This window comes from Gigantopelta aegis, chromosome 5 (assembly GCF_016097555.1).
Source record: "Gigantopelta aegis isolate Gae_Host chromosome 5, Gae_host_genome, whole genome shotgun sequence".
In the NCBI taxonomy this organism is placed as follows: domain Eukaryota; kingdom Metazoa; phylum Mollusca; class Gastropoda; order Neomphalida; family Peltospiridae; genus Gigantopelta; species Gigantopelta aegis.
In genome coordinates this window covers 25,454,636-25,478,356 of record NC_054703.1, presented here as the reverse complement: position 1 = coordinate 25,478,356, position 23,721 = coordinate 25,454,636, and the positions used below count along the sequence as shown (strand labels likewise).

The following is a 23,721-nucleotide window of genomic DNA, read 5'->3' as shown; positions in this document are numbered from 1 at the left end:
ATGTAATGTAATGTATTGTATTGTATTGTAATGTAATTTAATTTAATTTAATTTAATATAAAGTAATGTACTAAAATATAATGAAAATGTAATGTAATGTAACATAATGTAATGTAATTGTAATTGTAATGTAATGTAATGTAATGTAATTTAATATAAAGTAATGTAATAAAATATAATGAAAATGTAATGTAATGTAAAATAATGTACTGTACTGTACTGTACTGTACTGCACTGTACTGTAAAGTAATACCATGCAATGCATCGAGAAATTAAAATTAATACTTTAATTTACCCAGGAAACAAATTGCGACCCTACTCTGGTTTGCTGTTGTTTTAAACGCTACCTAAGTTTTAGTCTTAATTTAACATTTTAACATAACAGTTTTTAAAGAGACTGTCCCCAGTTTGCTGCTGTTGTAACACGTTTCTGAGCAATACAACCGTTTTAATGACTAAAACTACACGTTAGTCATTAAGGAGGCTTTATTACTTCAAAAATAGGGATCAGTTGCAAATTTAAGATCGTTCATTTGTTATAATCAGTTTTCACCATCCGATCAATTTTTGGTTATGCGATTGCTTTGAATTATATTAACATAAAATGGATTTAAATTATTAGGACTATACACCTGGTGCCAGGACGTCATTGCGTGGACCTTGTGTAAACACATATGCAAGCAAACTCAAACTACTGCATATTTACGTCGTCTAAACTGTAGGGATAAACATATCTATCATGCAACCATGCTTCCTGTTGACCAGATAACCCCTACCTGATAATTCGAAGTGTTATCACGTCACTAGGAAATGAGTTGTGCGCATGACAGATGTTTGCCAAATTTTTAAGTAGGTCGTTTTCTCATTTTTTCAAACATCCATTTACAGCAATAATTGTTGAACTGCATAAATAAATATAACATTTAAACTTCATGTAACGTCAAATTGCATCTTATTTTTCAATTCTCCATTATTCGCTCCCATTCGGAACTAGCCAGCATTTTTAATTAAACATTCTGAAACAAGTAGCTTCCTGAAAAGAATGTTTACATTGGAACAGCGTCTGACGTCACAGTCACTATAGCAACCAGTGATGTAGATCTTCTTCGGGTCACACACAAACTTGAGTTAATTTTCACAGAAAGAGATACAACAATTGTAATGTTGTGACACAAAAGACTTTGAAATATAATCAAAGTATTTTATTTAAAATTTGGAAACGCATAACTTTTACGCTTTCGGGCACCTGCTATTGTCCGACTTCCGGTAGTAGTTTCTACACGATAAAACTAATACCTTTTATACCGCTTTTGACTGAAACATATTACAACTTGAAAGGGGTTGCATGATAAACAAAATATCAGGTTACTACGTTTTGAAATCGTTTTGGCTCGGTTCGATAACAGTGTAACAGGCTCGCCGAAGCTCGCCTGTTACACCGTTATTTAAACCTAGCCAAATAACGACGATATAAAAACGTAGTAACCTGGGGCCCTATTTTCGAAGCTATCTTAGCGCTACGAAATCGTAAAACCGTCGTAGGTTGTGACGTCACTACAGCGCACGCCATAGTGACGTCATAGCTTACGACGATTTCGTAGGCTAAGATGGCTTCGAAAATATGGGCCCTGATATTCAATATATAATTTCCGAGACAATCGATTATGGATATTTATAATCGATAGTCATATCGGTAGAGCCCAGCCGATCAATTTTCGATTATAATCGATCATTGGAACATCATAAACATCTTAAAATGACAGCAAACTCGATAGACTCAATTGTTTGTACTTGGAAGCCATTATAAGCCCACGATCCAATCTTGAGCATGCATATTTGGTCATCAAAGGGGAAGTAAGTGATGTCTATTCGGCACGAGCTACGGAAACGCACGACAGGGCCCCAGAATATCCGACTCGTGTTGTACACCATAGCGAGGCTCGGCATATACCCGGATGTGTAGTCATCTACACTGAAAAAAATTAAAAAGAGAACAAGTGGAAAATGTAGCTTAGTAACCAGGCCCAGATTTATGCGAGAGACCAAGGCACCCAAACTCTTTTAAGTTAAATATTTAGTTTTATTATCAACTGCGAACTGCGACCATACTTCTTTAAAAGTTAATGAAATCTGGTTGATACAGGAACAGCACAATAATATTTCTAGGGAGGGGTTCAACATCAAAAATGGCATCTACAACAGACCTTGACGTGAAACCAAAAAATTGATGGGAGTGATTAATTGCTCCTTTAACTCAGATTGCGGAAAGTCATATAAAATAATATCATATTGATACCATATATATGGACATGCTGAGGAGAGCTAAACATCACTCTTCTCGAAACATACTTAGGCGAGTGATAGTGAGAGGGAGTGATAGCTTCTCTTAAACGGCAAGGTCTGCTACGATATTCCAAAATACTCTAACATGTGTCTGGGATCGATCACCGTCGGTGGGCCCGTTGGGCTATTTCTCATTCCAGCCAGTGCACCACGACTGGCATATCAAAGGCCATGGTGTGTGTTATCCTCTCTGTGGGATAGTGCATATAAAAGATCCCTTGCTACTTATATGAAAAAATGTAGCGGGTTTCCTCTCTGAGACTATATGTCAGATTGCCAAATGTTTGACATCCAATGTCTGATGATTAATAAACCAAGATGTTCTAGTAGTGTTGTTAAACAAAATAAACTTAAGACTGGTATATCAAACGCTGTGTTATGTGCTATCCTGTCTGTGGGATGGTGCATATAAAAAAATCCCTTGCTACTAATGAAAACATTTAGCGGGTTTCCTCTCTAAGACTATATGTCAAATTAACAAATGTCTGACATCCAATAGCTGATGACTAATAAATCAACGTGCTCTTGTGGTGTGGTTAAACAAAATAAACTTAAGACTGGTATATCAAAGACCGTGGTATGTGCCGTCCTGTCTGTGGGATAGTCGATGAGGGGCGGGACGTAGCCCAGTGGTAAAGCGTTCGCTTGATGCGCGGTCGGTCTGGGATCGATCCCCGTCGGTGGACCCATTGGGCTATTTCTCGTTCCAGCCAGTGCTCCACAACTGGTGTAACAAAGGCCGTGGTATGTACCATCCTGCCTGTGGGATGGAGCATATAAAAGATCCCTTGCTGCTAATCGAAAAGAGTAGCCCATGAAGTGGCGACAACGAGTTTCCTCTCTCAATATCTGTGTTGTCCTTAACCATATGTCTGACACCATATAACCGTAAATAAAATGTGTTGAGTGCGTCGTTAAATAAAACATTTCCTTCCAATAGCCGATGATTAACAAATCAATGTGTTCTAGTAGTGTCGTTAAATAAAAAAAACCCTTAAGACTGGTATATCAAACGCCGTGGTATGTGCTATCCTATTTGTGGGATAGTGCATATAAAAGATCCCTTGCTACTAATGAAAACATGTAGAGGGTTTCCTCTCTTAGACTATATGCCAGATTACCAAAATGTTTGACATCCAATACCCGATGATTAACAAATCAATGTGCCCTAGTGGTGTAGTTAAAGAAAACAAAAGTTAAAGGTTGAATGTATTTTGTGTATCTAGTTATACATGTATTTACGAGTATATAGAGTGGAAACATGATGCTTATATAATAGTACAGGATATGTGTATGACTTTGCGCACCACAACTCACAGCACCCTCTAGATCCGCACCTATCTTACCTGTTGTACAACACGATATCTGGCAACCAAAGTAAATGGCAGGGGATTCGCAAGGTCGTAATACCGCCGTAGTCGCTGGAATTCCACACCAGTCGCTCATCAAACCATTCCTGGAAATGAGAAGAAAGAAACCCCAATGAAAGAAAGAAGGAAATGTTTTATTTAACGACGCACTCAACACATTTTATTTACGGTTATATGGCGTCAGACATATGGTTAAGGACCACACAGCTTTTGAGAGGAAACCCGCTGTCGCCACTACATGGGCTACTCTTTTCGATTAGCAGCAAGGGATCTTTTATTTGTGCTTCCCACAGGCAGGATAGCACAAACCATGGCCTATGTTGAACCAGTTATGGATCACTGGTCGGTGCAAGTGGTTTACACCTACCCATTGAGCCTTGCGGAGCACTCACTCAGGGTTTGGAGTCGGTATCTGGATTAAAAATCCAATTGCCTCGACTGGGATCCGAACCCAGTACCTACCAGCCTGTAGACCGATGACCTAACCACGACGCCACCGAGGCCGGTAAACCCCAATGATGTCATTCACATTAAAAAAAGCTAATAAAGGGCGTGAAGTAGCCCAGCGGTAAAGCGCTCGTCTGATACGCTGTCGGATTAGGATCCATCCCCTAGAACAGAAAAAACTAAAATATTTACTCCTATCTGGAATTCGGTTTTAGAAGACGTTTATCAATGAGGGAACTGTAAAAAAAATACTACAATTTAAAACATTTACGTAACTACAGCTTTACCAATTCAACTGGTTGTATTTTTTCTCATTCCAACCAGTGCACTACAATTGGTTAAAAGCCGTGGTATGTGTTTTTCTGTTTGTAGAAAAGTGCATATAAAAGATCCCTTGCTACTAATGGAAAAATTTAGCGGATTTCATCTCTAAGACTATATATGTCAGAATTACCAAATGTTTGACATCCAATAGTCGATGATAAATTAATCAATGTGCTCTAGTGATGTCGTTAAACAAAACAAAATTTAAATTTAACTTAGTACCTATCTGAAGCCACGTGGGGGAGGGGGGGGGGGGATAAAGCCCCCAGCCCCCCTGCTCCGCCGTGCCTGCAAATTAGATCATATAAATAAGATTCCAAAACTCAAAAGGTGGAGACGAGGGAAAGGGGAAAAATGGTAATATTATTTCCAAAATAGATTTGATGTTCAAAACTCATGAAATTATTAATAAACCTGATTAATATATTCGAATGATGGACAGAAGAAGGAAAGGATGCAGACGTAGAATAGGATGGAAAGAAGGAGGAATATATTTGTTTAAAATGATATAAAATCAAATCTTTAGAAACACACCCGAATTATGATAGGGTCAGACTACCAACTGTCACGAGGAAGTTGGCCAACTCGACGGTTGCGTTGCAATTTCCCCAACTCCCGACTTAGACGGGTGTGCTCAAATTAACAACTAATGTGTTGTACGAGGAGAATCGAGTTGTAAGAGCGCTCAAATTAACAACTGGACAGTCGTAGAAGTCATGACAGTAGAAAGTTAGGCAACTCCGTCGTGATAGTTGGTGGTCTGACCCTAGCATTACTCACCCCCCCCCCCCCCCCCCCCCCCCCCCCCCCCCCCCCCCCCGCAGAGCAAATCTAGATCCTCCTCCCCCAGATTCATGTAATATAATATAAGTTAAATTTTGTTTAACGCCTCGGTGGCGTCGTGGCAGGCCATCGGTCTACAGGCTGGTAGGTACTGGGCTCGGATCCCAGTCGAGGCATGGGATTTTTAATCCAGACACCGACTCCAAACCCTGAGTGAGTGCTCCGCAAGACTCAATGGGTAGGTGTAAACCACTTGCACCGACCAGTGATCCATAACTGGTTCAACAAAGGCCATGGTTTGTACTATCCTGCCTGTGGGAAGTGCAAATAAAAGATCCCTTGCTGCCTGTCGTAAAAAGAGTAGCCTATGTGGCGACAGCTGTTTTCCTCTAAAAACAGTGTCAGAATGACCATATGTTTGACGTCCAATAGCCGATGATAAGATACAAAAATCAATGTGCTCTAGTGGCGTCGTTAAATAAAAACAATTTTTTTGTTGTTCTTGTTTAGAATACCAGTGTCTGTTTATCGAATGTCTTTGCGGTCGTATACTAATATTTGTTGCAGTCAGTTTTTACTTTTAATTCGTGATATATATTTTTTTGTACGTACAAAATTATTGGGATGTAAAATTTGGTTTGAGCTAATACAGACATTAGGACAACAACAAACACCTTGTAAATAGGGACACTGATATTTTTAATAAGAAAATGTATTTAATTTGTATGTTACGTCATCAAAACGGCTCTATTGGTCGGAAACATTTTACAAAGGTTGTAAACTCAGTACTGTCCCTTTAAGGTTATGCAGTGATAAAAGTGAGCCCCATAATTATACTCGTCAAAAAAAGTAGGGGAACTCTAATTAGAATTTACAATTGCCAAAATTGTAAGGTATATTAGCTGTGGGGAATGGTCATATGATAACAGTGAATTAACTGGACAAACATTACATCCGGTAGTTCAGTATTACAGTAGGTTTTATGACAACCAAAGATCTTGAAGGACGATTGGGGTCAGAAGTAAAATTTGAAAGTTGACGTTTTTTTTATCAGTAAATCGCAAATTCAAACAACAAAAATTACTAAAAACAAAACAATAACAACTGTATGGTCAACAGAATGAAAAAGATTGACAGAAATAATGTCCCACAGTGATTAATCGACCTTCCTGGAAATTGTCAAAATCGAGAATGACACCCCACGCACGTGTACGGGGCAACTGCGTGATGCACGTGCAAACTATGGAATGTGTTTTGGTGTGTTGATAAACAGTCCTGAACGTTCTTTACTAGGATATCTGTGGTCAAAACATATGTTCGGTCAAATAGTTGATATTAACATTACTATTTCAGGTTCCCCTACCTTTTTTAAAGGAACATTCCTGAGTTTGCTGCATTGTAAGATGTTTCCGACTAATAAAATATTTCTACGATTAAAGGTACATATTATATATATACGGTTATATGGCGTCGGGCATATGGTTAAGGACCACACAAATATTGAGGAAGGAACCTCGCTGTCGCCACTTCATGGGCTACTCTTTTCGATTAGCAGCAAGACATCTTTTATATGCACCATCTCATAGACAGGATAACACATACCGAGCGCTTTACCACTGGGCTACGTCCCGCCCTTTGTAGAATAACGTCACGTGATCCCATCTCTTCTTCTAAGGTAAACATTGTGAACATTGTTTAGTTTTTAAAATTTAATTTCTACATAGCCTAATGTTTGTATTCTCGACTATATATAAAAACAACAACAATAACAACAAGAAAAAATAAATAAAGTGTGTTTTATTTAACGACGCCTCTAGAGCACATTGATTTTTATCTTCTCATCGGCTATTGGACGTCAAACATATGGTCATTCTGACATATTTCTTTAGAGGAAAACCGCTGCCGCCACATAGGCTACTCTTTCCGATACGCAGAAAGGGGTCTTTTATATGCACTTTCCCACAGACGGGACAGCACATACCACGGCCTTTGATGAACCAGTTGTGGACCACTGGTTGGAACGGAAAATAGCCCAAACTGCAAATGGGTCCACTGAGAAGGATCGATCCGATGACCAACCGCTTCACAGGTGGACACGCTACCGTTTGATCTACATCCCGCTCCACAATAATAACAATAAACACAAATGAATAAAACAAACAAACAAACATCACAAAAACTACAACCCCCCACCCCCACCCCACCCCCACAATACTGGTGAGATACCTTCAGCATTAAGCTAATAAATTTGGTCCCTTCCATGAACCTTTCTCCTTCCCACCCAACCCCTTATAAATCATTACTGAAAACAACCCCCAAGAAAAAAAAAAAAAAAAAAAGGTTTATCTTGAAATCTCTACGAACTGCAAACACTTCTACGCAATCTTAGTCCATTTTTTTTGACGTCTGCTGCCAAATTGAGCTTGAAAGGGCCAATATTTGAAACATTGATTTATGTGCACCGTGTTTACTGAGATGCCACCATACTCTGGTCTGGGGTCGTGGTTTGTGTTTAGAAACTCTGTCGTGGGGATTGTACGAGGAAATGAAGGCATCAAACAGATGTAAATGAAGGCAGATTTACGAGATTGTACTCGGTGGCTTGCAGTGAGAACGAGCGTCGTCTTCTGGTGTCAGTGTCCTCATATCGCTTATTAGTCTGTCCTTCTGTCCTTAAACGCTGTTAAAGGGACTATCCCTGTTTTTTCTCCTATTAGAGACGTTTGTCCTCGCTGGCTTGCAATGAGCGTCTTCTTCTGGGGTCAGTGTCTTCATTTCGCTTATTAGTCTGTCCTTCTGTTCTTAAAACCTGTTAAAGGGACTATCCCTGTTTTTTCTCCTATTAGAGACGTTTGTCCTCGCTGGCTTGCAATGAGCGTCGTCTTCTAGTGTCGTCTTCATTTGGCTTGCTTAAAATGAGCGTCGTTTTTTCTCCTATTAGAGACGTCGTCAGTGTCTTCATTTAAAGGTTGTTAAAGGGACAGACCCTAGTTTTTAAACACTAAGGCATATTGTTTTCACTATTGGAGCCATTTATGATCACTGAAATCAAACATTGCTTATATTTTATTGTTTAGATTATCCATTTCTGTACAACCTAAGTGTTTCTGATCATCCTGGTGTTTCTAATACACCACAAAATACATTTTTGATATTTTTTAAAACGCACGTGCGTCTGGGAAGTAACGGTTATGGAGTCGCGTTTTAGTCTATTTTTAAGTGTATTTCAACATCACAGACTCTTGTTGCACTCTGTTGTATCCAAATTCGTTACAGGTTACGGGTTGAAACCAATCTAATTAAAATTAGCTCTTCTATTACATATGGATCTAACAGCAGCCCGTTGGAGCTCATGTCCAGTTGACCTTTCATTCGACCAATCAAAACCTTACTTGCAAAATCATGCCAGTGATTTGAAAAGAATTTGAAAACATTCGGGATTATGCCAAGGGTATACGAAATGATTCGGGTGAATTACGAAGTATGCCGGAAACTAATTTCAATATAAAATTCGTTTCAAGACGAATAAATAAATAAAAATGGTATAGCCATAAAGTCTGTTTATACTAGTATACAATCCAGAGTTTATTACTGCACTTTTCCCCCTGTTTTTTCAATGTTGAAATAGACCAACAAGTTCGCCTATTGCATAAATAGTCTCGCCCGATATTTTTAGAATTTGTATGCTCCCGAATAACGTTACAAAAGGCGAATTGTAATTGGTCGATATCTAAATTGTTATTTATAGATGAAATGTCACCTGGACATGGGAGTCCACGCAATGCTGTTAGATCTACTGGTGAGACCAGTAGAGCTAATTTTAATCAGATTGGGTTGAAACTAGTGTCTAGGTGAATTGTTTAAAAACTAGGGTATTTTCAAGAGGACTGTCCCCTAGTTTGCTGCTATTAGTGAGGTTTCGCAAACACGCCATTACTTTTAGGGGCGGGGCGTAGTTACTAGCATGATGATCAAGCAAACGCTTGATGCGCGGCCGGCGGCCTAGGATCGATCCCTGTACCTGGCTGTGCCATTAGTTACTTTTATCTCTGTATCAAAAAGGAAGATTCAACCTGTGGGAATTGATGCCGGTTTGTTAAGAAACCTTCTCATTAGTCTCTGGTAGCCCAGTGGCAAAGCGATCGCCTGATGCGCAGTGGGTCTAGGATTGATCCTCGTCGGTGCGCCCATTGAGCTATTTCTCGTTCCAGCTAGTGCACTACGAATTGAATGTCAAATACCGTGGTATGTGCTACCCTGTCTGTGGGATGGAGAAATAAAAGATCCCTAGCCACTAATGGAAAACAATGTAGCAGGTTTCCTTTCTAAGACTATAATATGTCAAAAGTATTAACTGTTTGATATTCAATAGCTCTAGTGGTGTCGTTAAAGGGACATTCCTGAGTTTGCTGCAATTTTTAAGATGTTATCCACTAACAAAAACATTTTTAACGTTTGTAATTACATATCAAATATATTTTTCTGCATAACATATTAATGGCTGTATATTAAACGTGTTTCTAGTCGTTCTAATATTTGTACTAGGTTAAATTTCATTTTATTTCTAAAATATTGTTTTCGTACGTACGAAATTATTTGAAGACAAAATCCAGTTTGGGCTTTTTACAAATATTAAGATGACCAGAAACACATTGAATATACAGACACTGATATTCTAAACAAGAAAATATATTTACTATGTAAGTTTAATCGTATAAATATTTTATTTGTCGGAAACATCTTACAATGCAGCAAACTCAGGAATGTCCCTTTAAGAGAAACATCTTACAATGCAGCAAACTCAGGAATGTCCCTTCAAGAGAAACATCTTACAATGCAGCAAACTCAGGAATGTCCCTTTAAGAGAAACATCTTACAATGCAGCAAACTCGGGAATGTCCCTTTAAGAGAAACATCTTACAATGCAGCAAACTCGGGAATGTCCCTTTAAGAGAAACATCTTACAATGCAGCAAACTCGGGAATGTCCCTTTAAGAGAAACATCTTACAATGCAGCAAACTCGGGAATGTCCCTTTAAGAGAAACATCTTACAATGCAGCAAACTCAGGATGGTCCCTTTAAGCAAAGCAGACTTTAAACTCTCCTCCAAGACTATCCGGGTATCCGGAGCCTAATTCACAAAAGTCTCGCAATTTGCAATGCTAAAACACTTGCAAAGAGGATGCTTTGTTGTCTAGCAGAGCTTTAGAGATTTTTGTGAATGAGGCCCCAGATCCATGTCCCACTCTCTAAGACATCCTATGATGTTAAATGAGCACGTCTTAACAATACTGGCAGATGACGTAGTTACCCCGTTTAGCTCAGTCTGTTGAGTGCTCACTTGAGGTGCTTGCGTCGCAGGATCGAACCACCTCGGTGGATCCATTCAACTGATTGGGTTTTTTCTCTCGATCCATCAAGTGCAGCACGACTAGTCAAAGGCCGTGGTATGTGCTTTCCTGTCTTTTCATGTCGCTTATTAGTCTTTCCTTGAAGGTTGTTAAACAGACTGTCATGAATTCGCTGTTATTGTAACACGCTTCTATTATATCGACGGAACATTGTTAATCACTAAAAGTTATGTATTCATGAAATACATGTTTGTTTTTGAACAAACGAAAGAAGTATATATTAATCTCAATGACAAAACCGTACGCCCATATCAAAATAGTATCTCTGCGCAAGACAAAGTCGAAAGAATATTCAGCAATCATGATTGCTCACATGTATATTATAGTTGTAGTTTACAATGTGCTGAGGTGTCATCCAAGAAACATCTCTTCCTTTTCCCTTTGTACAACAACAACTACTACTACTGCTACTACTACTTATACAACAACAACAACAACAACTACTACTAACAACAACAACTACTACTAACAACAACAACTACTACTACCACTTCTACTACTTACTACTACTACTACTACTACTACTACTACTACTATTACTACTACTAATACTACTGCTGCTGCTGCTACTGCTATTGCTACTAATACTTACTTACTACTACTACTACTACTACTACTACTACTACTACTACTACAACTATTACTATTACTACTAATACTACTGCTGCTGCTGCTACTGCTATTGCTACTAATATTTACTACTACCACTACTACTTCTACTACTACTCATACGACTACTACCACTACTACTACTACTACTACTATACTACTACTTCTACTACTACTACTCATACGACTACTACTTCTACTACTACTACCACTACTACTTCTACTACTACTACTACTACTACTACTACAATAACTACAGCTACTACTCCTACTACAACTACTACTCATACTACAATTACTACTACTACTACTTCTACTACTACCACTACCACTACTACTACTACTACGCTGTTGTAGCGCTCGCCACTGCTACTACTACTAGCAATTATAATTGTAATTTTAACTTTTGATTTCTCAGCTAGCAAATCACCGACGCGATTAGCGACAAGTCGTATGCATTGAACCAACCAACCACATTATCCACAAATATGATCAAAATAAAACATCACACGTCGTCAGATTTATATCACTAAAAAATCCATTTTCTCACAAACGTCGTTGCAGATGTATTCATTAATGGAAACAAAAGCATGCTTTACGAATCATCAATCGACCTCGCAAACATATTTTATTCGGTAATTTCGACCCAGACATAGAAGGATGTGTATACTGTGGAACAAAATCAGTCTCGGTTAACAGAGACATTAAAAACGATAGCGTAAGCGCGCATTAATACGTCAGCGAGGTAATGAGCCGGAAGTAATGAATGGGGTAATTTGGCTAGACGGCCAATTTGGTGTAAGATCGTAAATGGAATTGAACCAGCCGACGGTGGTCGTAGTTCTATATGATTGGGAAGTTTAGTGATGTTGGGTGGAAGTTGTTTAAGGAAATAATATATAGACGAGATGGAGAATAATGCGTGTGCTTACTCTTGTATTCCAATCATATGTTAGGGAGGACTAGTCGTTTGTATTAACAAGAACAACAACAACAACAGGAACCACAGTAACGCAACCCACACAAAATACAAAAACCCTACAACCCCCCCCCCCACAAAAATCCCCCACCAAAACAAAAAAAAATAACAAAGAAAAACACCCCCCCCCAAAAAAAAACCCCACAACCCCCCCAATAAAACAATCACACAAAAATAAAAACAACAACCACCAACAAAACAGCATCCCTCATTAACAAAATAAACCAAAACCCTAAAGAAACCCCAACATTACCCCCCACAACAACCCCCCCCCCCCAAAAAAAACCCCCCAAAAACAACAACAACCCAACAACAACCAAAAAAACCCCCACCCAAACCCAAACAAGCCCAACTACCACCAACAATAACAAAAAGAGCAACAATAACAACAAAAAGAGTAAAAACCAAACCTGAAACAAAAAAAAACAACCCATCAAAAAACATAATGGACCCCCAAGAAATAACAAAACAAACAACAACAGCAACAGAAAAAGATAAAAAATACCCCCAAAACCACCCCCCCCCCCCCCCCGCCAACCAACTAACAACAAAGAAACAAATAACAAACAAATTAACAATACACCAATTTCTACTCACAACTTCCAACCAGACATTTGTAGTTAGAACTTGGTTCTTCTCATCCTGAAAATAAATAAATGACAATCGAGGACCAGTTTGAACGATTATAAGCACACAAGATGCATCCTTCTTTTACACTTTATGCATGCCGACATTGTATTGTATATACCATATTTTACGATATAATTAAAGGGACATTCCTGAGTTTGCTGCAATGTTTAAGATGTTATCGACTAACAGAGACTTTTTAACGATTGTAATTACATATCAAATATAATTTCCTAAATAAAATATTAGAGGCTGTATATTAAACGTGTTTCTGGTTGTTCTAAAATTTGTACTAGGTTAAATTAAATTTTATTTACAAAATTATTTGAAGACCAAATCTAGTTTGGGCTTCTTACAAATATTAAAGGGACATTCCTGAGTTTGCTGCCATTTTTGAAGATGTTATCGACTAATAAAATGTTTCTACGATTAAACTTACATATTAAATATATTTTCTTGTTTAGAAAATTTTGTTATTAGTCGCTGTATATTAAACGTGTTTTTGATCGTTCTAATATTTGTACTAGGTTAATTTTCAGTTTATTTCCTAAAAAATATAAGATAAAATCCAGTTTGAGCTTCTTACAAATATTAAGACAACCAGAAACACATTAAATATACAGATACTGATATTCTAAACAAGAAAATATATTTAATATGTAAGTTTAATCGTAGAAATATATTATCAGTCGGAAACATCTTACAATGCAGCAAACTCAGGAATGTCCCTTTAAGAGAAACATCTTACAATGCAGCAAACTCAGGAATGTCCCTTTAAGAGAAACATCTTACAGTGCAGCAAACTCAGGAATGTCCCTTTAAGAGAAACATCTTACAATGCAGCAAACTCAGGAATGCCCCTTTAAGAAACTACTCACAAGGTCAAGGATCTGGGTCAAGGTCAAACCGAGGCCAATATTGACTGGTTTGTCTGCATTGAACACTGGTCTCACCGACTTCTCGTACGTGTACATCAAATCTCGCAGCAGGACCTGCTCCTTCGAGATCCGTGGATCAGACCTGTCTGCCATTCCTTGAAAAAAAGAAGAAAAAAAAGAAGAAATAATCAATCTAAATTAATCAGTCAATTTTCTTCGAGATTTTTTTTTTCTGTTGAAATGGACTCAATTAACTGTTTATTGTTCAAAATATCGGTTCAGATATTTGTCATGCGCATGTGCAGGGAATTGCGAATAGGGTGAGGGTGGTCTAGCGAGCAATGTTCAGGTTGTACTCCCGCGTGAAAATATATCACAGAAAGAAGAGAAGAAACTTCGCTGGAAGCAAGGGGAATTCGACACCCGAAATCACAATCTGCGCATGCGCCTGCTTGCGTACAAATCTGTTGACAAACCATCAAAAGATACTTAGTCTAACCATACACGAATAAGAATAATTTGTTTTATTCACAGGTTTTAAAGTGGTTAAAAAAGAAAAGAAAGAAATGTTTTATTTAACGACGCACTCATCACATTTCATTTACGGTTATATGGCTAAGGACCACACAGATATTGAGGGGGTGGGGGGGTGGGGTGGGGGGACCCGCTGTCGCCACTTCATGGGCTACTCTTTTCGATTAGCAGCAAGGGATATTTTATATGCACCATCCCACAGACAGAATAGTACATACCACGGCCTTTGTTACACCAGTTATGGAGCACCGGCTGGAACGAGAAATAGCCAAATGGGTCCACCGACGGGGATCGATCCTAGACCGACCGCGCATCAAGCGAATGCTTTACCACTGGGCTACGTCCCGCCCACGCGCCTGTTTGAGTACAAATCTGCTGACAAATACAAGAATAAGAATAATTAAATTTTGTTTTATTCAAAGGTTTTTAAAGCGGTTATTAAATATATCCATAGGCTGATAGTTAGAATGGTTTGTTTGTCTGGGGTTTTTTTTAATGTTTTTTTTTTCTAACGACACCTCTAGAGCACATTGATTTATTAATCTTCGGCTATTACATAATTGTGACATATATAGTCTTAGAGAGGAAACCCGCTAATTTTTCCATTAGTAGCAAGGGATCTTTTATATGCACCATCTCATAAACAGGAGAGTACATACTACGGCCTTTGATATACCAGTCGTGGTGTACTGGCTGGAAGGAGAAATAGCCTAATGGGCCCACTTACAGGGATCGATCCCAAACCGATCGTGCATCAAGCGGAAGCTGTACCACCGGGCTACGTCCCGCCCTTGTTGGAATGATTACATATTACTGAGAATATCGGTTAAGATATAATAGTGTTGTAGTCAGTGTCATCAGTACTTTGTAATGCAGATTCCGTCCCAACCAGGCTCCTACGACCGTGGTATGTGCTGTCCTGTCTATAGTAAACCGTGTATTAAGATGCCTTGCTGCTGATGGAAAAATGTAGCGGGTGTACTGTAAACTTCGTGTCAAAAATTACCAACTGTTTGACATCCAATAACCGATTATTAATAAGTCAATGTGCTCTAGTGGTGTCGTTGAACAAAACAAGTGTAAAATATATTGATGCAATGTAACTACCAGGCGTTCATACTGTTACTGGTGTAATACAAGCCGTGGTATGTATTATTCTGTCTGTGGGATGGTACATGTAAAAGATCCCATGCTGCTTATCGAAAAAAGAAAAGAAAGAAATGTTTTATTTAACGACGCACTCAACACATTTCATTTACCGTTATATGGCGTCAGACATATGGTTAAGGACCACGCATATATTGAGAGAGGAAACCCGCTGTCGCCACTTCATGGGCTACTCTTTTCGATTAGCAGCAAGGGATCTTTTATATGCACCATCCCACAGACAGGGTGGTACATACCACGGCGTTTGAAATACCAGTCGTGATGCACTGGTTGGAACGAGAAAAACGAGTCCAATGGGACCACCGACGGGGATCGATCCCAAACCGACCGCGCATCAAGCGAGCGCTTTACCACTGGGCTACATCCCGCCTCTGTCGTGAAACAAAACAAACTTTACCTTTCACTGACGTCACGGGTGTCCCCGCAATGACGATGGGACCACCGACGGGAATCGATCCCAAACCGACCGCGCATCAATGAGGATGGTACCCAAACTCCACAATATAAACTAGCTACGCTAATGATCAAGCTATCTTAGCACTACGATGTCGTAAAACCGCCGTAAACTATGACGTCATAACAACGTGTTACGATATCATAGCGCTAAGATAACTTCGAAAATCTGGGCCTAGGCACACGAATGAGGGCATTTCCACGACTCCCCATACACTCAATGAATCACTTGGTTTGCAACAAGGAGATTGTCTGCGATTCTGCTCTGAATGCTGCTGCCAGTGGTGTTTGGAGATTCTGGATATGTTCATCTGTAATTCGCATCCGCAGACGTAAAAATGTCCAACAGATATTTGTCTGGGCTTAAATCTATGCACCTCAGCAAACGTGAGCGGTGCTTAAGGATCGCTGTGGGTGTGGAGGGGGAGGGAGGGGGGGGGGGGGTGATAATGAGATATATTTCTTATAGTAGATTGGAAGGGATGCACACCACTAGATGTTCTTTTGAATCCGCCACTGGGAGTAAAGTTTGTTTTATTTAACGACGTCACTAGAACACACTGATTTTTGATCTTATCATCGGCTATTGGACGTCAAACATATGGTCATTCTGACACTGTTGTTTAGAAGGAAACCCGCTGTCACCACATAGGCTACTCTTTTACGACAGGCAGCAAGGAATCTTTTATTTGCGCTTCCCACAGGCAGGATAGCACAAACCATGGCCTTTGTTGAACCAGTTATGGATCACTGGTCGGTGCAAGTGGTTTACACCTACCCACTGAGCCTTGCGGAGCACTCACTCAGGGTTTGGAGTCGGTATCTGGATTAAAAATCCCATGCCTCGACTGGGATCCGAACCCAGTATATACCAGCCTGTTGACCGATGGCCTAACCACGACGCCACCGAGGCCGGTAATTCAAAATTGATTACCAATTACTATTAAATTTTTAATGTTTTAAAATTGTGTAGCGATCTCTGAAACATTTCGTGGTATTATCGTTATATCGATATGATTCAAATGATAAATAATACGTATCTCTACACCCCCTACCTGCTCCGATATACCGAAACCCCAATCTATTAGAATTTTTTTTTGTTTTGTTTAACGACACCACTAGAGCACATTGATTCGTTAATCATCGGCAATTGGATGTAAAACATATAGTCATTTTGACACAGTTATAGATAAGAAACCCGCTACATTTGTTTTCATTAGTAGCAAGGGATCTTTTATATGCATCATCCCACAGACAGGATAGCACATACCACGAACTGTGATATATCAGTCGTGGTGCACTGGCTTTAACGAGAAATAGCCCAATGGGCCCACCATCGGGGATCGATCCCAAACCGACCGCGCATCAAGCTAGCCCTTTACCACTGGGCTACGTGTCGCCCCTCCGATCTGTTAGCTTCGACTGGGTTTCTAAAATGGCCTAACCACGACGCCACCGAGGCTAGTCCTCCTGTAGTTGTGTGACTAAAGCTAGATGTATACGTCATCGCCGACTCTTGTCGGTGAATAGTTGACTCGCCCAGTTCTACTTCTGTTCAAAACTAATCCTCATTTTTTCAGTCAAGTCAATATGATTTTAACACAGTTCATATTAAAGGGACATTCCTGAGTTTGCTACAATTTGTAAGATGTTATCGACTAACACAAACTTTTTAACGATTGTAATTACATACCAATTATATTTTCCGGTGTAACATATTAGTGGCTGTATATTAAATGTGTTTCTGATCGTTCTAATATTTGTTCTAGGTTAAATTTCATTTTATTTCCTAAAACATTTTTTACGAAATTATTTGAAAACAAAATCCAGTTTGGGTTTGTTACAAATATTAAGACGACCATTGAATATACAGACACTAATATTCTAAGCAAGAAAATATATTTAATATGTAAGTTTAATCGTAGAAATATTTTATTAATCGGAAACATCTTACAATGAAGCAAACTCAGGAATGTCCCTTTAAATTTTAGTACACGTTCGTACAACGCGTTTTACTTTACTAATAAAAAAATGCATTTCAGTTGCGCATAAGGTCAGCAGTCAAAGGATGAATTGACTAAACTGCTGTAAAAAGTTAATACCATACATGTTTTGCTCCCATCCAACTAAGATAACCATGACATCATTGAAAATATACTCCCAACCCGAACCCTCCATAACCCCTCCCCACAAAAACCTACACAACAAATAATAAAAAATGCGGAGTGCAAAATAATGGTAAAATATTTTACACTGTGATATGAAATAAACACCCCAGCACAAAAATACCAAAACAAACAAAAACACCCCCCTCACCCCCGAAAAACCCCCAACCGAAAACCAACAACAAAAAGCCCAACAACATTGAAATGTTGCAAGTTTTACAATTTCAGGGGAGGGTTTTGGTTACCCCCCCTCCCCCCCCACACACTTCTCTTGCTCAAAGCGAATTTTCTGTTTTCAATTATATTTTCGCCTTCGAGAGCATAACTCGGTGCTCTTTGGAAACTTCGCTCACCCCAGTCTGGTCCGACCCCCACCCCCACCCCCTAGAAAATGCCCTGCACGCGCGCCTGCCGTTAACCCAGTATATAAATGCGATCACAGGAAAAGTTAATTCGGTTATTCCGAGCTTAGGTAGGATCAGCTACTGGCAGACGTCGCCATTTTGTTTTAATCAAGTTCTCGTCTGCAATGGAAATCTAATTTCTCTGAGGAATATTCGTGACATGGACGTGAACTGATTTGAATCTCACTGAAAAAATAAAATTCCTTCACTTATAAACCCAAACTGAAGTGTTAAAGGGATAAAGTTCAAATTTTAATTCTTTAACGACTCCATTATAGCACATTGTTTTATTTAATCGTCGGCCTGTTAGATAGCCAACATTTGGCAATTCTGAAACGCGGTTTTCAGAGGAAACCCTCTGCAGCAATGTAACTTGTATATGCACTTTTCCACAGACAGGACATCACATACCACATCCTTTAATATACCAGTTGTTGGACACTGGTTGTTACAGAGGAAAACACAGTCAGAGAAGACATCCACCGACGGGATTCGACCCTGTGACCCAAGCACCTCAGGCAGACGTTCTACCAATATAGCTAGATCTACCCCACCCCTTTTAAAGCAGGGGCGGGACGTAGCCCAGTGGTAAAGCGATCGCCTGATGCGCGATCGATCTAGGATCGATTTCCGTCGATGGGCCCTTTGGGCTATTTCTCGGTAAAGCCAGTGCTCCACAACTGGTGTAACAAAGGCCGTGGTATGTACTATCCCGTCTGTGGGATGGCAGGGCTGTAGCTAGGATTTTTTGTTTAGTGGGGGGGGGGGGGGGAGAGCAACTGAGTAGTTAATAGTCTAAAACTCCTTTTCTTTAAGTTTCTATAATGCTTTTCGAATTTTTTCGGGGGGGGGGGGGGGGGCAAATGCCCCCCTTGAACCCCTGCTAGCTACGGCTCTGGATGGTGCATATAAAATACCCCTTGCTGCTAATCGAAAAGAGAAGCCCATGAAACGGGTTTCATCTCGCTATATCTGTGTGGTCCTTAACCCGATGTCCGACGCCATATAACCAGAAATAAAAGATTTCCGCTCTAATACAACAATCGTCCTATGTTTGACGTTAAATACCATTACATCGGTCATTTTTCAGTTCGCTGTTGATAAATGAATCGGTGACTTCAAAAATGGCCCAACTCCGCCATTGTACAAAACCCAGGTTTAGTAGGATTTGTTTAGTTTTTTTTCAGCTGGCAAGGCACCACTTTGTGTACAAGAAGGTCCCAAGTCCCATGCACAAATGTTCTTAATCTTAGTTTACTATATGCAGTGACTTCAAGAGAGGCCCAACTCCTGGACTTGGGGCCCCTGTTGCTGGGGATTTTCCTTCGACATACAGGTGGCAGCACTGGTAATCCAAGATGGCAGCACCCATAGAGAATGTTGATACAAGTGATGATGAAATAAGACCCAAAAGGAAAGGAAATGAAGCAGAATGGGGCAGAAACAAACAAAAGAAATTGAGAGCAGAAGGCAAAGAGTACGTTAAAGGGACATTCCCGACTTTGCTGCATTATAAGAGGTTTCCGACTAATAAAATATTTCTACGATTAAACTTACATATTAAATATATGTTCTTGTTTAGAATATTAGTATTTGCATATTCAATGTGTTTCTGGTCGTCTTAATATTTGTAAGAAGCCCAAACTAGATTTTGTCTTCAAATAATTTCGTACGTACGAAAAAGAAATATTTTCAAAAATAAAACGAAATTCAACCCAGTACAAATATTAGAACGATCAGACATATGTTTAATATACAACTAGTAATATATTATGCAGAAACATATATTTGATATTTAAAGGCATACTGTCACAGATTTAAGAATTTTATTTCTCTAAAAATGAATAATAAATCAAAATTACATTAATTTTTACAGACCAAATCTAGCTATTGCATCACTTTAACTACACCATGATGGAGCGAAATCCATGTCAACCCTCTCAGCAATGTTAGTTTTTGAATTACGGACCATTGCCATAATTCAATTATTTTTACAAAATATCATTAATAAGTGGAGTATGGTGGTTACATAGATGTATATATATTTGTAAGTAATACTTTGTTAGGCCATGTAATAGGTCAGTGGTCTGTGACAATATGCCTTTAATTACTATCGTTAAAAAGTCTCTGTTAGTCGATAACATCTTAAACATTGCAGCAAACTCAGGAATGCCCCTTTAATACCAAAAAAGAAACAAAAAGAACAGTCCCTTCCGACATATTCCTACTGGGGATATTTTCTATTCCAGGCAACTGTGGCTATTTATATTTGGCATACACTCATGTTAAAGGAACATTCCTGAGTTTACTGCAATTTTTAAGATCTTATCGACTAACAAAGACTTTTTAACGATTGTAATTACATACCAATTATATTTTCCGGTGTAACATATTAGTGGCTGTATATTAAATGTGTTTCTGATCGTTCTAATATTTGTTCTAGGTTAAATTTCATTTTATTTTCTAAAACATGTTTTACGAAATTATTTGAAGACCAAATCCGTTTGGGTTTGTTACAAATATTAAGACGACCAGAAACACATTGAATATACAGACACTAATATTCTAAGCAAGAAAATATATTTACTATGTAAGTTTAATCGTAGAAATATTTTATCAATCGGAAACATCTTACAATGGAGCAAACTCGGGAATGTACCTTTAAATTTTAGTACACGTTCGTTCAACGCGTTCTAATATTTGTACTAGGTTAAATTTCATTTTATTTTCTAAAAAAGAGATTTTTTCGTACATACAAAATTATTTGAAAACAAAATCCAGTTTGGGCTTCTTACAAATATTAAGACGACCAGAAACACATAGAATATATAGACTGATATTCTAAACAAGAAAATATATTTAATATGCAAGTTTAATCGTAGAAATATTTTATTAGTCGGAAACATCTTACAATGCAGCAAACTCGGGAATGTCCCTTTAAGTACGAATACACACACTGCAGGAAAGAAACCCGTCAGCACGTATGCATTTAACCGGAACATTGTTGAAAGGGGTTGCTATCGGGTTTCTGCATGTAGTGTGTATATTAGTGGATAATATGTGGACATTTCTTATCTGCGAACTCGTAAACTATCAATGTAAAGGTATTTAACGTCTATTACAGCGGTCGTTGGAAAAAATCCCATGTTTTCGTTATAGAGATATCTCTGACTGACAGAACTATTTCATTTTCATTTCAACTTATTTTTATGCTTATATTCAAATAAGGTTCATGGATGCTGTCCTGGGCACACACTGTTGCATAGCCAGAGAGGAAAAAACGCCGAAGCAAACCCAAACCTGTAAAATAAATATCAGTACCATGGGAAAAATAAAATAAATCTGGGGAAATTCCAGACGAGGCAAACGCCTTGTCTGCCTCGTGCTGGCTACGCCATTGACAGACCTCAGCTATCTGGGCTGTCTGTCCAGGATAGTGGGTTAGTTGTTAGTTGTTAGTGAGATAGAAAAGGGTGTAGTGGTCTTACACCTACCTATTGAGATGTTAAAACTTGCTTTGGATGGGAGCCGGTACCGGGCTGCGAACCCGAATCATGTATTTATCAGTCTTATGTCCGATGGCTTAACCATGACACCACCGATGCCGGTGAGAGACGGCAGACAAGTCGGAAAGAAAGAAAGAAATGTTTTATTTAACGACGCACGTAACACATTTTGTATACGGTTATATGGCGTCAGACATACGGTTAAGGACCACACAGATATTGACAGAGGAAACCCGCTATCGCCACTTCATGGGCTGCTCTTTTCGATTAGCAGCAAGGGATCTTTTATATGCACCATCCCATAGACAGGATAACACATACCACGGCCTTTGATACACCAGTCGTGGTGCACTGGCTGAAGCGAGAAATGGGCCCACCGACGGGGATCGATCCCAAACCGACCGCGCATCAAACGAGAGCTGTACCACTGGGCTACGTCTCGCCCCCGCAGAGAACTCGGGATATACCAACACAAGAAGAAAGAAGAAAAAAAAAATCAAATAAAGAACCAAATTACTTCCGACTTACAAGCAAGAACTTGGTTGATTGCGAGCGAAAACATGGTTAACCTGTTACTCCGTGATGGTCCAATAGCGAACGACAAACATTAGCTACCATTTTTAAGGTAAAAAAGTCTCAAATATGGAACAAATTACTGTCAATCTTAAACACTTCAGAGAAGATTTTTTTTTTTTTTTTAACCCAATCTGAATCAAGGCAAACTTAACGAGCAAGAAAGTTACATAGCTGAGTGCTATTTCTTGTAACGAACGTCGAATAAATATTTCGCTTCTTTTTTTTTCTTTCTGTAATCTTAAGTATATATTTTTTATTTAGAATATAGAAAACTCCAGTGAATACGCACTAATCAGAATTGTTGTTGGAAAAAGGATATGAGAAGGAAAACATCACACAACAAATCCCCTCACCCCCCCCAACCCCCCCCAATCAAACCCAACAAAAAAACACACAAAAACAACCCAAACAAAAACAAACAAAACTTTGTATAACTACATATAGATGTAGAAAGAAATGTTTTTATTAACGATGCACTCAACACATTTTATTTACGGTTATATGGCGTCGGACATATGGTTAAGGACCACACAGGTATTGAGAGAGGAAACCCGCTGTCGCCACTTCATAAGCTACTCTTTTTCGATTAGCAGCAAGGGATCTTTTATATGCACCATCCCTTTGATATACCAGTCGTGGTGCACTGGCTGAAGCGAGAAATAGCCCAATGGGCCCACCGACAGGGATCGATCCCAGTACATGTAGATGTATTCTGGTACGTAATAAATAACCCCAAAAATGTATACACAATTTACCGGTTATTGTATATTTTATAGCAACTTCCCATTAAAGTTTAGTTTGTTTTGTTTAACGACACTACTAGATCACATTGATTTATATATTAATCACTAGCTATTGGATGTCAAACATTTGTTAATTTTAAAATACAGTCTTAGAGTTTGTTTCTTTTGTTTATCGAAACCACTAGAGCACATTGATTTATGTATTAATCATCGGCTATTGGATGTCAAACATTTGATAATTTTTACATATAGTCTTAGAGAGGAAACCCGCTAAATTTTTCCATTAGTAGCAAGGGATGTTTTTATGTACCATGCCATAGACAGCATAGCACATACCACGGCCTTTTTATATACCAGTCGTGGTGCACTGGCTGGAACAAGAAATAACCCAATGAACACCC

The 23,721-nt window shown here is 38.9% G+C and overlaps 1 protein-coding gene across 1 annotated transcript in view; it reads right to left on the bottom strand.

The window, feature by feature from the left end:
• Positions 1-23,721, bottom strand: part of LOC121373738 (neuronal acetylcholine receptor subunit alpha-10-like) — a 47,445-nt gene that overhangs the window by 3,748 nt on the left and 19,976 nt on the right. Inside the window, exons 2-5 of the mRNA XM_041500493.1 lie at positions 13,773-13,927; positions 12,865-12,909; positions 3,690-3,799; positions 1,792-1,972 (exon numbers count right to left, since the gene is read on the bottom strand). Of these exons, the coding sequence (XP_041356427.1) occupies positions 1,792-1,972; positions 3,690-3,799; positions 12,865-12,909; positions 13,773-13,927 (491 nt within the window). The remainder of the gene's footprint in view (positions 1-1,791; positions 1,973-3,689; positions 3,800-12,864; positions 12,910-13,772; positions 13,928-23,721) is intronic.